The sequence below is a fragment of the Athene noctua genome, chromosome 14, assembly GCF_965140245.1.
Source record: "Athene noctua chromosome 14, bAthNoc1.hap1.1, whole genome shotgun sequence".
Lineage (NCBI taxonomy): Eukaryota > Metazoa > Chordata > Aves > Strigiformes > Strigidae > Athene > Athene noctua.
This window is the reverse complement of record NC_134050.1, coordinates 7,445,541-7,463,336: the sequence shown is the minus strand read 5'-3', so window position 1 is coordinate 7,463,336 and position 17,796 is coordinate 7,445,541. Positions and strand designations below refer to the sequence as shown.

General features: G+C 37.8%; 1 protein-coding gene across 2 annotated transcripts in view; it reads left to right on the top strand.

The window, feature by feature from the left end:
• The window catches only part of NELL1 (neural EGFL like 1), a 296,852-nt gene that overhangs the window by 143,691 nt on the left and 135,365 nt on the right, over nucleotides 1-17,796 (top strand). For both annotated transcript variants that reach the window (XM_074918430.1, XM_074918429.1), the window contains exon 13: nucleotides 3,032-3,157. In XM_074918430.1, coding sequence (XP_074774531.1) covers nucleotides 3,032-3,157 — 126 coding nt within the window. The remainder of the gene's footprint in view (nucleotides 1-3,031; nucleotides 3,158-17,796) is intronic.

Here is a 17,796-nt window from a genome sequence, read left to right as displayed (position 1 = left end):
AGCAGTGAACCCTGTTTAGCTCTTAAGGAAACACTTGAACCGAGTAGAACAGCACTCACCAAACCAACCCACTCTGTAACATGATGGTCCTTACTGAAAAGCTGAAGCCCAAATGTCTTTGTTGTTGCAAAGAGCTAGCTTATGTAGATGGAGGGTGGTGATATGTGAATGATGATTATGCTGTGTCAAGTCTCATTTTAAAGACCATAAGTATACCTTTTTAAAAGAAAAACAAACTACTTCACCAATCTAGAGAGAAACATAAATCATGTATTTTTATCACCTCAAAAGACCACTGGAAGATGAGCTCTAATATTTCAAATGCGACAAGCAATCTATACACATGAATCACAATTTGAGTTCCATTACAACTGAGCTGATATATACCCCTATTTGCTTTATGGATTTTACTCTAGCACTGTTAAGTAAAAACCCAGAGCTTTTTGTGATGAATACCTAACCTTTTACAGGAATTTGTAGAACTGCGGTCCATAACAACAGCTTTAGCGTTGCCCTACAGGTTTTAGTAAGAAAATATTATTGACAGTTTTGACCTCTCAATGTTATTCTCTGTAAAGGAAATGCATGTATTAGTAGAAGGCTAATACTGCAAAGGTAAAAGAAAATGTGAAATACTGAAGGGGTTTACAGAAGATGCACCAAGAAAGATTGAGAAGAAAGTTAAATAAATGAGCAAAGTTTGAAGAGAAGAATCTTTTGTTCCTTCTTCTTTCTTTGTTAGGCCTAGTCTTTTTCTTCCTGGACTCAAGGACTTCTGCAGCAGCCCAGTGTCAGTTGTTCTCAATTCCTCTATTTATAGTCAAGTCATCACTTGAACCCCTTAGTCTCCTTTTGAGAATTTCTCCCACAGTGATGTTTCCACATAGGTTGTGGATTTTCTTTTTATCTCTAGGTATTTGTGTATTTTGTGTTACAGTAATGTGGGCCTTGCTTGCAATGAATCAAAGTTCAAATTCCTTTGCCTTTGGGACTTTTAATCCTCTCGCCTTTGGGGGAAGAAAGAGGAGGAGTGTTGTCCGGTGAATTCAGTGCATTGATGATCGAGGGTAGCACATAAGGTTAATTTTCAGGTGAATTGGTTGCTGTTTTGACATTCTTGCTTTCTTTTCAGACATCTTTTTGTTCCTTTCCCTTTTATGCTAGAAAATTATTAGATATGCAAGAAAGAAACTCCTCAAAGCTACGCTCCAAAAGCCTATTAAAAAGAGGCTGCAAGCAGAACAGTGTGAACACACGTCAACACCTGAGTGTTTCCCAAGTGGCTCTAGCACTCAGTGGTGTGATAACAAGACATGTGGGAGGATTTTTCTTGGTTTTATCTTCCATGTATTGATGCTGCTGACTTTTTAAAATTCATTTCATCAAGTGGCACTGCAAGAGAAACAAGAGAAATGCGGGAATGAGATAGTTCAAGGTGTTTTGCTGTGGTATACAAAGTCTTTTGCCTCCAGGCCATAATTTCTAATTCAGCCCAAATTGGCAGTAGTCAGAAATCACTGCCAACTGACAGCTGTTTGGTGGCCAACACGAAGTGATTTAGCTAGTAGTTTCTACTGGACAGATGTCTGTAGTAGGGAAAGTGTGAGTATAGCTGGCATGTGTTTCATTTTCAGAGGCTGGAAAATGGGGGTGTATCTCAGCTGCAGCTACTTTAGTTTCGAAAGGTTAAATAGGATATCTGAATTTAGGCAACCAAGAACTCAACATGTGCACAGTTAAACCCCACCCTGCCCCCTTCTGGGGTTAAATCCTGATGTTATGGTGCACCTTCCTTGTAGCACTTCCATTGTGTCTCCATAAGCACCATGTGGTGAGGGAGAAGGGAGGCTCTAGCTTGGTCTCTACATACAGGTGGCTGTGCAGAGGGATGTGGTAGGAGGCCACACTGTGGGGTAACAACTCATCTGCACCCCACCATGAGGTGAGGAAGTTCTTCAGCTGTGTTGTCGATTAATACCTTTCTTGTGTGTGAGCAACCAATAACAAGGAGAAAGTACTAGGGGGAAAAAATGAGTCTGATTCATCTTGCTTTGTGTGGACATATGTAACACTAGAATTAATCTTTTGAAAACCATGAATTAACTTCATGTAAAATCTGTGCTGCTAAGCGGAAAATCTATCCTGCTGAGAAAAAAAAATAAAGAGAATTCTTCAGTATAATATCTGGTTTTCTTGGGAAGGAAGGGGGAAGATTTTACAGTGTAGAATATCATAGAGCTTTGGGATATTTAAACAGGCAAGTAAATGATAGGTTTGATTCACTGTTGTGAAAACAGTTTTGGATTTTGGATTTGCAGCAGCAGTAGAGATTGCTCAAGCAAACAGAGATACGGGGTCAAGTTTCTACTCCTCCTTAGTCATCTTTTTTTTTCCACGGGCATGATGTAAAGGCTTAAAATGGGCTTAGGTGACTGGCTTAATCTTCTGCTTGAGCGGGATGTGGAAGTGGCACAGAGCACCGATCAGTAACGCCTGCAGCAGAAGTGTGTTTCAGGGCAGGCTATTGTAAGAGCACTTGGCTGAATCCGCAGGGCTGGAATACACACTGATTGACTCAGGAGTTGAATCTGCTACATTGCCCTGACAAACATTGCCATGTCGTATTGGTCCAGCGCTGGAACTGGTATCATGCTGTACAGAGTCACTATGCTTTCTATCTGAGACAGGATTTTCAGTGTTACTTGCTTCTGAAGCTATTTTTCGTGTTTGAAAACTCTACGTCAGTTTTTGTCTTTTAACATTGTCATAGAAAAAACCCAAATGTGTTACTTTTCCAAAGTTAAAAAAATTTAGGATTTTGTGAAGAACAGTGGACAGAACCTATTACTACGATACAGGAACTTTAGGTCTATTTTAAGGAATACTTTGCTGCTAAATTTGCCTTGTTCTTTAATGCTGGAGTTAAACCAGATTGCCTTTGGAGTTGTAAATGGAGTTTGTCTTCTAATATGTCATGTTATTAATTTTATTAAGCCTGACTGTAACTTTCCGTGTGGTTCTTCCCCTGCAGATATTGATGAGTGCGCTGCCAAGATGCATTATTGCCATGCCAATACTGTGTGTGTTAACTTGCCTGGATCATATCGTTGTGACTGTGTCATGGGATATGTCCGTGTGGATGATTTCTCCTGTACAGGTGAGCTCTTAGGTGTACAGCAATGGTAGTGTGTTATACTGTGCATGTTGCATGTATTACTTAGCTTATAATTAGTCCCTGTGCCATACCAAATGCCTCATACTAGCTGTCCCTCTACTGGCATAAAATTTAGGCACGAGAGAGATGGGTAAATGTGGTATGAGGTGCCTTTCCTGTGTATGGGCCCTTTGGGATGAGCTGGGCAGGTGGCTCAGGAAGCCCTGTGGTGTGCACAGAGAGTGCTGTTGTCAACCCTTCGTGTCCCATGGCTGGCTCGTGTGCGAGGTGCAAAGGCTGAGATCAGATCACACGCATGGTGAGAAGAAATAACGTTTTATTACCTGTGGTTTGAAACTGGTCAGTGCATTGAGAGATGAGAAATTATCCAGGAAGAGAAGCTAGACAGAGATGAGACAAGTAAAAGCAAAACTGAGAATGTAGAAAGTCCTCAAAACCAGTTGTTATTAGGTGGTTTTGAATTTATTAATGCTGAGAATTAGGCTCCAGGACTATGACACATGTTATTTAGAAAAGAGAAGTGTGATAGCATTAGACAATAAATCTAGTGACTAGTGATTTTTTTTTTTAATACCTGTCAGCAAAATGAGCTCTAAAAATTCTTACTGGAAAGTAGGCAGGTCTCATTTCCATCTAGGGGTTTTTAAGGGACTTTCTCTGGCAATCTGGGAAAAATAAGAGAAGCTACTGAAATGCCCGGCCCAGCTGTGCCTAACTGGATAACATCTTTAAGTCACAATGCTGCAGAGAGGCTGATCTCATGACTATTTTGATGGTGCACCTGTCTGGCAAAGGAGAAAAATATCAGGCAGATTTATTGAAATGGAAATAAGTCAGCTTGACACAATACCATGTTTAGCATTGTATTGGGTGAGCTATTTTCTCAAGTGGAAAAGATGGCACAGGAGTATTCAATATGAGAATGATTTGCAGCCCAGAATAATTGCGTTGTAATGCCCATGTTATCTTCAGGGAAGGTCATAGGAAATGTTGACTTGCATGATGACAGCACGTCTTGTAGCCAAGATTATGTCATTTATAAAAACTGTAGGGAAGTCCTGCTCACCTATTGAGAAAGGCTGATACTAAGTAGCTGTCAGGAAACTGATTTTTATTTTGCCCAGAGTCGTTATTTCTATATAATATGTGGTTTTTTGAGTAAACTTTTGAGTTACTCTTGATCATTTACATTCTACCATGTCAGAAAAAGTTTCAGACCTTAAATTGTTCAAAAAGTGTGTGTCGTGCTGAGGTAGTGGCCTTCACAGTGATGGGGAAAGTGCTTTTGATAATCTGATGCTTGTTTTCCATATGCACTACTAATTTCTTAATGTTCCTTTTCTTCTGGCAAGGCACTATCATTAGGCATGCAAATGGTTTAGAAAGCAGGGTATTTGTGATTTACAGAAATAAGTGTGAAGTAGCAAGACACAGTTGCTTGACAGTAATGGGTGAACATTTATTTAAAGTGCACGCACAAAAAAAATCTAGAATGGGTATATGAACAAAATAATAGAATGTGTGAGATAATTATTTCTTGCAGGTTTATTGTCTTGCTACAATGACTTCTTTTTTCATCACAGTTAAAAAGCACAGCAAGTGTGTAACGTAGATGGGGAGAAACTTGGTTCATTGCCTGTTGTATCTAGAAATAATGGTATGTTTTAATAATACATGTATTTAAAGTAAGTATTGTGCCATAGAAGCACTAATCCTGTTTTTGTATCTTGCATTATGTTTTTACAGACTCGTCATCTTATGAATTTAAAAAAAAACCAAACCCACAATAATATAAAAATCAGGCAGCAAATACTTAATAGTTCCTTTCATGCTGGCACCAATGTATAGTAGGCACAAGTGAAACAGATTGTAGCTATTACACCATTTAAAAAATTTATTCCTCTTGATTCCAGCAAAATAAATGAGAAATTATCTTGTTATTGAACCATACAACTGGGGACAAATCTGAAAGCCTGAGATGGGTTGGCATTCTTATTACAACTGAATTTTGTGTATGTGTGGTCAGGCTCTAATGGGTTCAAGACAAGGGTTACAAGTTTCAAATGTAAGTGTTTAAGGCATGTGCACAGCGCTGCATATATTTTATACACTGTTGATCTAAAAGCAAAGTTACTCCGTAGAGAAGGAGGTATCATGTTTTGGGAAGTCTGAGTCTAATTCATCAACGTACAGAGTCATCATCTGCTGTCGGGCAGATTCTGTGTGTTGCCGGGCAGGCATGTACTCGGTGGCCTTGGTGGCTGGCCCCTGTGCTCTGGGGGGGGTCTCAAAAAGTGGAAAGCAGTGATATGCAGATGCCGTAAGTCAGAAACAATTTTTAAGCTTAATGAAATATTTCAATTTGATATTGAAGGGCTTATCTTTATAAAAAGAAGTAGGTATTGAAACGCTAGGTCAATTTGAATTGAGCAAAATTAAATTCATTTGGAAATCGATGAATTTTAAATACGCAGCTTCCAGTGCGTTTTCTTATAACCCTGTATCTTTCTCAAATTAAACTAATTTGTACTGGTTTGGTGTTGATGAAACTTTTTCTCCCAAACCAATTTTTAAATAATTCCCATTTCTGATCATGAGAACTGTGGAGTAGGAACTGCCTGTGGTTATCAGTAGGAAGCTACTGTGTTGGAAGCTGTGCTGATTGCATAGAAAATGCAGTTGCAGAGACAGAGTGACTAAAATAATATTCTGGATGAAGTCTATGATTCTATTAAATTCTGAACTATGATTTAAAATTAACTAGTGACTATTTTAATAAATAATCAATATTCAGTCTCACATAAGCAAAAGACCTGGTGTTCATCCCATGGTATTTTGTGACAGGTTAGTCAGCCTAGCAATAATTTTAGCCTGTGTTTTCCCAAGAAAGGTACATTAGTGTTTTTCTGCTCACTTATTCCTAGAGCTTTGAGCTTGGAATGTTAATTATGTTGTTGAGTGAAAGACAGTTTTATTAAGAAAAGTTACCCTTGAATAGGAAGCTTCTTTCAGTCTCTTCTGTGACACTGACAGGTTGTTTATCTGTTCTCAGGTAAATCACAGTCTTGTCCATTCTGGAAATGGCAGCAAGATTTTCTGCTCCAGATGTTCTTATTTACTAGAATCTACTGATTTAAAGCATTTTATTGACTTCCACGGGTTTCTACCCTGCTTGCTTGTTGAAAAATAAGTTCTCTCGGATTGCTTTCTTCTAACATACCAGTCTGGGAGTGTGTTTCAAAAGAGCATTACTTAATTTCACATTTTTTTTTAGCATTATAAATTACTCAATAAAAATGTCATAATTTTATTTTTGCTGGGCTGCATTTGTTCTTTGGTATGATTTTGCAAATGCATGTATATGATTTTATGTAGTTTAAAACTACAATATATAGTTCTATGTCCCACTGCCGTTCAATCAAGTAAAAAAATGCTGTTTCATCTTAATAGGCTCTGAGTTAACTGTAATAACTACATATATCATGCTGATATGAAGAGGAAACAGTGTAGGTGGGTTTCATCTCTTTTTGCATTGTACTGGCATTTTCTATAGACAATCACAGTGGTCGTGATAGAGATTCCTGGCCTTTAATATCTATGATAACCATTTTAAACAATATCCCTTATTTTGCCATGTTTTCCTTGGGGCTGCATGGGATGCTGAAAACTTCCTAAAATCCTCCAGTTATTCAAAGAATAAGTTGTCTCTTTTTGTGTAGTCACTACTGGGCTTGGATGCTCAATTTTGGGGTTTTAATTTAAAAAAAAAATTCCTACAAATGTTGACTAATTATGTACTAAAGCTTCAAAAAGACCTTTACAAATGTGAGTGCCAAGAGATTATTTCTTTGTCTGCATGTATTACTCATCGCCCTTTTGCAAAATGAAGAAACTGCCTTTGGACTAGAGAATGACTTGGCCCCTTTTGCCCTAGGGGCATCTTTTCAGGAAATAGTATGGAAAGTTATCTGGCCACCCAACATATGTCAGCAGCATGTTCTGCCAAAATGTGGTGTGACCTATATGCAAACATCCTCCTCTTTATGCACCAAGCTGTGCTGACAGCTATTTTTCCTCTGTGAAGGAATCCACCTCCAGATTTTACTGTGGAGTTGTGCAGTTCCGCATGATGTTTGAATACTGGACTGTGCTTTTAACTCTTTTTCAGTCCTCATTTTGTGTGATAATGATCACAGAACTTCTTTTACCTGTGGCTTCTCTAAGCAATAAGCCACTAAAATAATTATAAGTTACTTGCAAAAAGCAAGCCCTTATCTACCACAGAAACAGGGAGTATTTTCAAAATACATCATTCAGTATTTTAATTCGGTGGGAAAATTGATGTTGTATAGAAATATATTATTTAGAATTTAAATGTTAGTCTCTAGTTTGTATGCTAATTTGATTTACAGTATGGGTAGAGAAGAGGCAGTAAGGAAACCTCTGTGGTTTCTGGAAGTAGCATTCAGTTTTGAATCTAATGCACCTTTCAGAACAAGCCCTTCTGCAGCGTGTTATTAGAAAAGTTGTGCCTAAAGCATAGAAAAATGTAGAGTTCTGAGAAATCTCAATTTCAAGGGAGAAAAACAGCATCCCCCTTCTCCTGCTCTTCCCTTCTTCCCCTCCCGTATCTGTGAAAGGCAACTCCACTGCAGAAATTTCCTGCTACGGTTAGAACAAACGTTCAAATTGTTTGCTATCACTAAAATTGATGCCTTTAGAATTTTGTTGCTGGAGCTTACCTGTCAGGTTCAAGGTGGGGTTGTTGACCCCATAATAATACTAATAATGCAGCAGGTTTCACAATGGTGAAGTGACAATCTCAAAGAGCAGGTTACTGGCCGCTCATCCAGAACCATTGTATGTGTTTGAAAAAGACCCGAATAGAAGATTTTAGGCAGCAAATTGATAATACAGTCACTCTTTGGAACAGTGTTATTTCTGTGGTCTAATCTACTGACTGACTTTTCCACCTTTTTGATGAACTAAATTAGCTTTCAAGAAGGCAACATTAATATTTTTGGTGTGGCACTTGAATTTTGGAAGTACTGCACAGGGTCTTGCATGATCCCAGAGGTCGGTAAATGAGGGTTACCTCTGTTCACATAATGGTCTGGAGTTGGTGAACTGATAGACGTGTCTGCTAGCTGGAAACCCGAGGCTGGGTCAGTAAGCAGTGAAAGTACGTCTGTGGTGGAATAGTTTTCAGGTATGTTTTGGGGAAGACCCCTCTTTAGATGTTGCTTTTCTAAAGGATATCGTTATTTCTCTATTTGCATTTATTACTCGTGGCCCAGTCCTACATAATTTTTGAGGAAACATTATGAAAATATTAATTGGGTTGGGGTCGTAGTTATGTCACCATTTACAGATTAGGTAGCAGATGTTCAGCACAGTGGGTATGACGGGGGATAAGGGCCTCAGACAGATCTGGATCCTCCTGATTTTACTTGGCACTAATATATTGATACATGCTGCTCTGAAGCATTCCCGGCTTTGGAGTCCACCCTGTCTGCTACACGCTGAGGACAGCCTGCTGTCCTTCTATGAGCTGCATCTTGATTTGTGTACTTGTCTTCTCACTGCACTGTATTTTCAGGGCAACACTCGGGCGTTTCCAAATGCATTTGCAAATTGGTCTTAAGCCAACCTGAATGGATAACGCTATGCTTGTATTAACTCAGCAGGCACAAAATACTCTTATGCTGGTCTCCGTTTTCCTGAGATCCTTACGTGTCAAATGCTGAAAGGCAGGACAGGACTGAGTTCCTCATATGAAGTAATACTCTTTTGATTTGAACTGCAGTCAATAGCATTTCTGTTCCCAGAACTGTAAAGGGAAATGTTTGGTTCTAGGTGCCTTGAAGTGCAGAAACATTTGTTCCAAGTCCCTCAGTGGGCTGTTGGCCAAGTTCAGCAGCAGGTAATCTACGCACCAGTGGGTATTGCCTGCATCAGAGAGCATTTCTTTGCTCTGCAGGACAAGTCAACAGAAGACAAAAAGAGTATTGAGTCAATCCAGCAGAACAAAAAAGGAGTGATTCCACATCAAATGACTGATACTCATGCAGGTCTTAACTCAAAACCCATTAACTCAGTAGAAGGCTTTGAATAACACTCATTTTGGCTTTACGTAAGTCCCACAGAGAGATAACTAGTGCACTCTTGCCATAGGAAAGCTCTGTTTATAAGACTAAAAAGGATGATTCTTTTGTATTGCCGGAGAATGCTGTACCAGCATGGATGAGGTAGCTTCTCAATGCATCCTTAGAAGGCTGATAAGTATTTAATTGCTGTTTTGGAAAAGGGGAAGCTGAGGCACAGAGAAGTGGAGCATCTTTCCCAAGTTCATGCCAAGACAGTAGCAGCATTTGAGAGTCTAGTAAACAGAGTCAGAAAAATTAGATGCGGAAGAAACGCAGACTTACACCAACAAGGACTCAGTGAACAGAGAGGTTTATTTTTATAGGTATTGGTATTTTCACAAGAAACAATAGCACATTCCTTGAAGCACAGTGTGCATGGGCCCTTCATGTTATAAATCTTCTCCTTCCCCTTTCCAAGCAGTTTTGTAACATCTTTTGTTACTTTGGAGTTGAATTATTCCCCAGTCCTCTAATTTTAAATGCCATGTTACATTCTTTTGTTCCTGACTTAACCTTCATTTACTGGTTTTAACTGCAGTGTTTTTTACATTCCTTCCTTTAAAAAAATGCCGTTGGGAAACTGCATATTATTTGCTGCTAAGTGCTTTCAATCCAAGGAAAAAATGTACTAAAAATGTAATATTTATGGTGATTTAAATTCCTCACTGGTAAATAGTTTAATTAAACATCTTTGTGCTTTCCTGTGCTCTAGGCATGGAAGTGTTGCTAATTTGTCCGGAGCACTTGGTAATCCTTTCAAGTCCTTTTGACACATTGATTTTCTTTAACTTTAGTAATACTAAGATTAATTAAACAGCTGACCACAAATCATGCTGTTAGTTGTATTTCTTGACTTAGGTGTAATTAGCATTTTTACATGATTTCTTAGCTGCAGCCTTTTGTGCTGGTATATATGCTACCCCAAAAATTTAGTACTTCAAATTGCTTTGCATATGTATGTTAATGCTAATGCCCAAACTTAAGCATTAGGGTCATGCTTAAAAATAATAATATTGATGTAATACTCATTCAAGACCCATGAATGAAGCTGTCTATCTAAAAGAACAAACAAGGGCAAGCCTTTCCATGTCACCTGGTCAGCATTTGTCCAGAGGTCTCTTCAGGCAGGATTTCTCCTAGATACCATAGGATTAAATCCATTTTTATGGCCCATGAATTCTCAATTCCTAAATCTAGCAATTAGTTCAAGCAGTCCATGAGGTGAGCGATGGAATGAGAGCCACCACACTAACTTCTTAGTGGGAACATGCTATCTTGAAAACACGCAGCAGCTGCAGGATCAATGGCAGTGGCTGGAAGCAAAAAGCTCTCATGTTTTAGTCATCTGCTTCCACAGTAAGTGTTAATGCCTTCAGGAGTGTAACCTGCTTGTGGGAAACAGTTTACTTGGTCAAGTTGTGATCTTTTTGGAGCTCTAACAGCCGGGGTTTGTCATCATCTTTGTCCAAACAAGCAAAAAATCCCCCATGCTGTATTCTGTTTCTAGAAACCGTTCGTAACAAACAGTTTGTTCTTTAGACACAGAATTGAACTCTCCTACTAAATCATGAAAGTAACTGAATCATGGAGAAGGACATGTGGCTCACCACTCCTCCCCAAGGCGGGATGCATGGATCCTGAAACATCCTTTGTCTTACCTGTTCTTATAAAAACCCCAAACTAAAATGAGGGAAATTTCTTAATCCCCTTTTTGTTCCTGCCCCCCCATACTTAGCCATTTAGAAAGGTTTGCTTAATGGCTACCTTAAATCTTCCTTGCCACAATTTAAGCCTGTCACCTCTTGTCATGTTCTTGATGAACACGGAGAATGCTTTGACCTTTCTATTTGCAGTCCTTTTTAATATTTAAAATCTCTTTTCATGAATATGCTTTATTCTTCTCACATGTAACCCAAAAGCCTTTTTTTTAGGCTTATGGCTGAACAGTACAAAAATATTCTAAGGGGGGTTTCTTCATAGCTTGATGCTTTCCCTTCAGAAAATTCTGTGTGCCCCTAAACTTTCGGTGTCTCACGGAAGTTTTTTTTACATTGAACTGCAGGATTGTTGTGTGTCAAGGAAGATGCTCTAAAGAATGGTCCCAGGTAAGAGGTGCAGTGTGTGTGGGGTCAGCAAGTCAGATGTGGTGTAAACCTCCCATATATTGATTCTCAAAGTCCTGGATTGTGTTCATGTCTGCTGCCAATGGCTGGTTAGCCAGGCACAATGCTGACTGTGCTGGATAGTTCTCTATTTGCCCTGCTATATCCTCTTTTTCTGTCCAAACACATTGTTCTGCTAGACAAAGAAACGTCAGATGGATGACTAATGGCCAGATACAGACTCTCTTAGAGTGTTTGCTTTTGGTGCTTGAATGGGTTATATGGCTTGTCTGATTTCAGTAATAATGAACACGTTACTGTTGGAAAATATCAGGGAAAAAGGCTCAAATTCTCCTCCAGTATGCATGTGTATATCTTGCAGTGTCTGGAGTCTGCCGTGACCAAAATCTGTACAGTGTATGGCACATACATATGCATTTCTTCTAGAGAAATCCCATACAGAGGAAGAGGAGCCCATTCACATTGGAACAGGGGAGTGCCAAATTCCTACCACTTCGATTTAAGGAACGGTGGAAATGATCAAGGATGCAATCACTGGACCTCTAGAAAGGCTGGGAACTTGCAATATATTAACTTGGATTTGACAAGTGTGTAACTTGAGGATTTCCTCCTGAAAGGGGGTGTGTCATGGTGGATGAGACTAGTCTGCCAAGGAACAGTTGACATATCTGTGAAATGTGCAGCACTTTGCTGCTCTGCTCTTGTATCTTTGTATTTGCTGCTTGGATTTAAGGTTTCCAGAGTAAGGACTTTATTTCTGAAACAAAGGAATTTTATAAAGCTTGTTAAGCTCAACAGAAGATTTTCCATAAAGTTCATGGTCTGATGGGCTTTTCTGACGGTGAGAAATATGTATGACAAAAGCTTTAGCGGGTCTTGGTTTTTCCTTTTTTTTTTTAAATCTAAATGTGCATTTTATACACAAGGAAATAATATATTAACATTTCTCACTTTGCTATGATTTCATTTTTATACCTGTGCTGAATATTTCATTGATGTGTGCATATTGATTGGGAGAAAGCTAATATTTTATTAACAGCTATTGATTCTTGAGTATCTATTACTGTATACAAGTGATCAAAGAATTACCTTCTGATCAGTCTAGATACCAAAAAGACCTTAGGACCCTGGTTCAATGATGGGCATCTGTTACTTGTTTGAAGTGGCTGGGGTTTTGTGTAAGCCCTGTTTAGACATGCATTGTAGATCATCAAACTCTTGTTTTGTTGGTTCTGCAGCTTCCCAGATAACTTAAAAATGCTCTTTTCAGCAGAAATGTTGGGGGTCAGAGAAGAGTTTTGTTGCTCTGAAGGTATGGAGTGTGGTTTATCATTTTGGTTGTTCGTTCTCATTCTGGTTTTGGAGGACCTTTATGTTCTGTCTGTGAACAAGAATATTGAGATAGATTATGGGTAATATTTGCAGGTGAATGCTAGTATGTCTGCTAACCTAGTTATCCTAAACTTATTTCTGGATTTGTAAACATCGGTGAATAACCTTAAATCTGGTAGTGTTGCCTTTCTGAAATGTTTGTGAAATAATTTTAAAGGGTGTAGAGGAGCTGCCACTGGCAAGCAGACTTGCTTGGTCCTTGAGAAATGTAGCCTTTGGGAGCAGCTCAGGGAGAGGGAGAAAAAGAGGTGCTTTGATCTATCACTTTGTAGTTAATATTTTCATGCTTTCTACTGTAGGCTTTTTGCCTCCAGTATGAAACTTCCTATTTAGTTACATGATTGCATGTAATAATTGTGCCTCCCAGTATGAAACTTCCTATTTAGTTACATGATTGCATGTAATAATTGTGCCTCCCAGTATGAAACTTCCTATTTAGTTACATGATTGCATGTAATAATTCCTCAAAGTGGGGATTTTTCTGACTCTCCCAGAAATAACTCTTCATTGTCAGAGAAGTGGGACAGAGCTAAGCCAATGAATGACAGAGGCTTGCTAATTGTGCTCTCATTAGAATAGTCTATTGAGATTTTTATGTGCTTAGATTTTTTTTTTTCTTTTTAGCATTTACAAATCAAGTTCAGTTTTAGAAAATACAGTTCATGCTGCTAGACTGAGATAATCAGGTGTTTTGGGGGAGGCTTTCCTGTTATGACAGATGATAGCAGAAGGGGCCAGAAAACAGGGCTGCCAAGCAAAGGATAAGGATGGCCATGCAGAGACAGCTTAATGACCTGTAAGGGTAAAATATATTTTTCCTGTTTGTTTATAGTGAAGAAAAGTTTCCATGTTCTTAGGATCCTAGGGATTTGGTTTTGTCTGCTTTGTGTTTCTTATAATCGAGGGTTAAATTTCACAAAATTTAATGTATAAAAGCTTTCGTGATGCTGAACCATCTACCAACATTTGTCCTTTATGTTAGTTTTTGGCTTGCTTGTTTGTTACTGTTTTTTTGCTTTCAAAATAGCACAAATGTTGAAAGGGCTATTCTGTGGAATATCTGATAGCAAATTCTTCAAACAGTAAATTAAGAACCTGTATATTTAGGCACACATGCAGTCCACAAAGGGGCAAAGGAACCCTCTGATCTTTGGAGACTTGCTTTCAGATAGATGCCTTGGTATCTATCCAGTTCTGAACTGAATCCTGTATTTTAATTAGGCCATAAATGTGGCTTTGCAATAAAGCCAAGACATTCCAAATGTAATCACATTCCACCACAACATAAAATGTTATTGTCTTTTTTGCATGTGCTACTTGTATCTGCTCAGTACAAAGCTAAATAAATGTTCTGTCCTTTTACTTCACTCTTTACATGTTTTTAAGAGTCCCACAAACCCTGCGATGCATTATGCAAAATCATCCATTATAAGTGATTTATGAATAGAAAAGTTAAATTGTTATCTTGCCAGGCTTTACAGTGTCTGGACGTGTTTTCTAACAGAACAGGGAAAAGCAAGAAGGTAGAAGCCATCTAAACTTACTGAGTACTGCAATGGAAACATCTAGCAGGTTTCTGTGACCTAATGGAGCAGGTAGCTGTTTGCTGACTGGCAGCCCTGCATGAGCCCCACTCTGTGAGTGGCAGCATGCTGGACCTGCTCTGGGATGCTTCAGGGCTCACGGAGTATGTCAGATCTTCAGCTGTGGCACAGGGAACTTCACATTTCTGGGACCGTGATGAAATCCCAGAGAAAATAACATTTATGATCTGAGCTTGGACTGGGGTGTGTCTGCTAAGGAACATGGCACTGCGGTGCGGATGTCAGTAGGCAAAATGTTTTTCATTACTGCCATGGCCCTATCCATCTTTGTGTTCAGTCTTAGGCATGGAGGTGAATCCTTTCTCTCAGGGAACAAGGGTGGCTAAACGTATCAAAAGCATATTCAGTTCCCTATTTCTCTGCTTGGTGTGCTAAAATCACTTATTACAATCTTTTGATCAATTCACTCTACACTTAGGAAACTCGTTTTACTCCACTCCTCAGTGAAGATTCAAAATCCACAGTCCAAGTGACTCATCCCTGCCCAGATCTGGGGTGTCTAACTATTGCAAGCTCAAGTAAGATGTATATGGCATGTGATGATGTAGGTTCCTTTGCATTGTTTCTTGTTCCTGCTGTTAGAATTGATAGGCTGACTGGGATTATTAAAATAAAGAAGTTACAGATGAAAATTAAAAAAAAAAAAAAAGTTAAATAGAATTCCTGGCTGATGTGAATGTTTGACAGTACCAGAAATGGCAGATCTTACAGAATTGTTTGCTTAGGGCACCAGGCAGAGTGAAACGTATAAACACACTTGCTGTCTTTCATGGTTGATGCTTTCAGAAGAAACAGCAAGGACTGTCTTTAAGGGCAATAGAGCAGCCTTGTTCCATCTGGATTGCTAAAACTGATGACCAATTTTGAGTGATTGAGTATCTACCGCTGAACATTATTGATGATGCTTGTAAAGACAGCAAGAGGCTGCTTTATGGCACAGAAACTAGAGAAGTTGTATAAAAAGTCAGCTGGAAAGACTTAATCCAAGGCATTAATGGAATTTGGAATGTAACTTTTTTTAAAGGAACTTTGAAAACAGAAAGCTATAACGAGATTGGAGAATTTAACAGCCCTTTAATAGTCTCATATGTAATATATTTGGGCCTCCTTTTCAGGCATGCAGCCTTTTGCATGTATTATATCCATAAATAGTCATATAAGCATTTTTTAGTTGGAACAAACTCAGTTTTGAAAATTAGCAGTGAGGGTGTTTGGTTGTTTTTTGTTTTTTTTTTTCCTTACATGTGACTTCATATAAAAAGTTACATGGCTAAATGCTCAGTCAGGTAACAGTCAACACCAAGGCTGCTAAAAGTGAGGTTACCTACATATCTCTAAAATCCAGAGGCTGGGTTTTAGCTGGTATAAATTAAACTATATATGCATATTTAGCTCTAGTCAAACTGGAATCTGAAAGCTTTTTAGTTGCTGCTGCTTTTGATTTGTTGCTCTGAGATTGTTGATTTATTGAAAATCATCTGTGCCATTACACTGCCTGTCAGGATCCATAAATTGGATCAGGCACCAAGACCAGTTATTACCCTGTGTGGATTTTGGTTTTGTGCTGCAGAAAAGAGGCTAATTAATTTACAGACAAAATAAACTCATGCTTATTTTGAAATAGGAAGCCTTTACCTGATTTTTTTTTTCTGAAGTCTGTAAAGATTATTTTCTTAGATTATTTAAATGGGTTAACTATAGTACAAATTTTTGTTCCAGTGAAAAGCTTAGTGTTCTTAACACAGTTAACTTGAGATGTTGAGTTTAAAACGGATTAGTAAAATACAGAAAACTATAGAAACTAAGGCTGCTTTAATGTTAAGTGTTTATTCTGCTTGGTTAAGTGTTTATTCTGTATGAGTACATTCAGACAGCTCTTGAGGGCCGTTAACAGATCAGTTTTGAATCCTGTGCTGTAGATTGTCCCAGTTATATAGGTTTTCCAGCAACAGATAGTTTAAAGATAAACCACTACCAAAATGAAAAGCTGTTATTCCTGTTTTGTTGGCATGGTGCAAATCTGTGGCAGGACTCCGTACTATATATGTTGTGGACTGCTTTGATGAACTTTTCTGTCTCTCCTTTCTATGTCCTACATGGGAATAGAAATTAATTAAGTTTAGGTAGTAATTGAGGGCGATAGCTCTGTAAACAGCTGGATCTTGAGCTATTATTTTAGTCTTTTAATATCTCAGATTTTTTTTTTTCCTCTAAATGGATTTAAGTTGAGTGTAAGCTACTTTCTGAAGAGAGATTGCTGATAAAAAGAATTCCACATCTCTTTTACAATTTTTTTTTTTTTAAAAAAAGGCAAATTGCTAGCATGGAGGACTTCTCCCGATGATTTCTTTAATGAATCCTGCTTGTGTTTCTCCTTGTTGACAGCTCTACAACCACAATAATTCTGTGCAGAGAAAGGTCTTCTGATCTTATCTTTTCTTTTACATCTTCTGAAAATAACGCTTTGGGTGATCATCTCAGAATAATTTTTTATATAATTCCATTAAGTCTTAGGAATATAAAGATAGACTCTTTTTCTTTCTTTTTCTTTCTTTTCTTTCTTTTCTTTCTTTTTCTTTCTTTTTCTTTTTCTTTCTTTTTCTTTCTTTTTCTTTTTTCTTTTTCTTTCTTTTTCTTTCTTTTTCTTTCTTTTTCTTTCTTTTTCTTTCTTCTCTTTCTTTTTCTTTCTTTTTCTTTCTTTTTCTTTCTTTTTCTTTCTTTTTCTTTCTTTTCTTTCTTTTTCTTTCTTTTTCTTTCTTTTTCCTTTTTTTCTTTCTTTTTCTTTCTTTTTCTTTCTTTTTCTTTCTTTTTCTTTCTTTTTCTTTCTTTTTCTTTCTTTTTCTTTCTTTTTCTTTCTTTTTCTTTCTTTTTCTTTCTTTTCTTTCTTTTTCTTTCTTTTTTTTCTTTCTTTTTCTTCTTTTTCTTTCTCTTTCTTTCTCTTTCTTTCTCTTTCTTTCTCTTTCTTTCTCTTTCTTTCTCTTTCTTTCTCTTTCTTTCTTTTCTCTTTCTTTCTCTTTCTTTCTCTTTCTTTCTCTTTCTTTCTCTTTCTTTCTCTTTCTTTCTCTTTCTTTCTCTTTCTTTCTCTTTCTTTCTCTTTCTTTCTCTTTCTTTCTCTTTCTTTTTCTTTCTTTTTCTTTCTCTTTTTCTTTCTTTTTCTTTCTCTTTTTCTTTCTTTTTCTTTCTCTTTTTCTTTCTCTTTTTCTTTCTCTTTTTCTTTCTCTTTTTCTTTCTCTTTTTCTTTCTCTTTTTCTTTCTCTTTTTCTTTCTCTTTTTCTTTCTCTTTTTCTTTCTCTTTCTCTCTTTCTCTTTCTCTTTCTCTTTCTCTTTCTCTTTCTCTTTCTCTTTCTCTTCTCTTC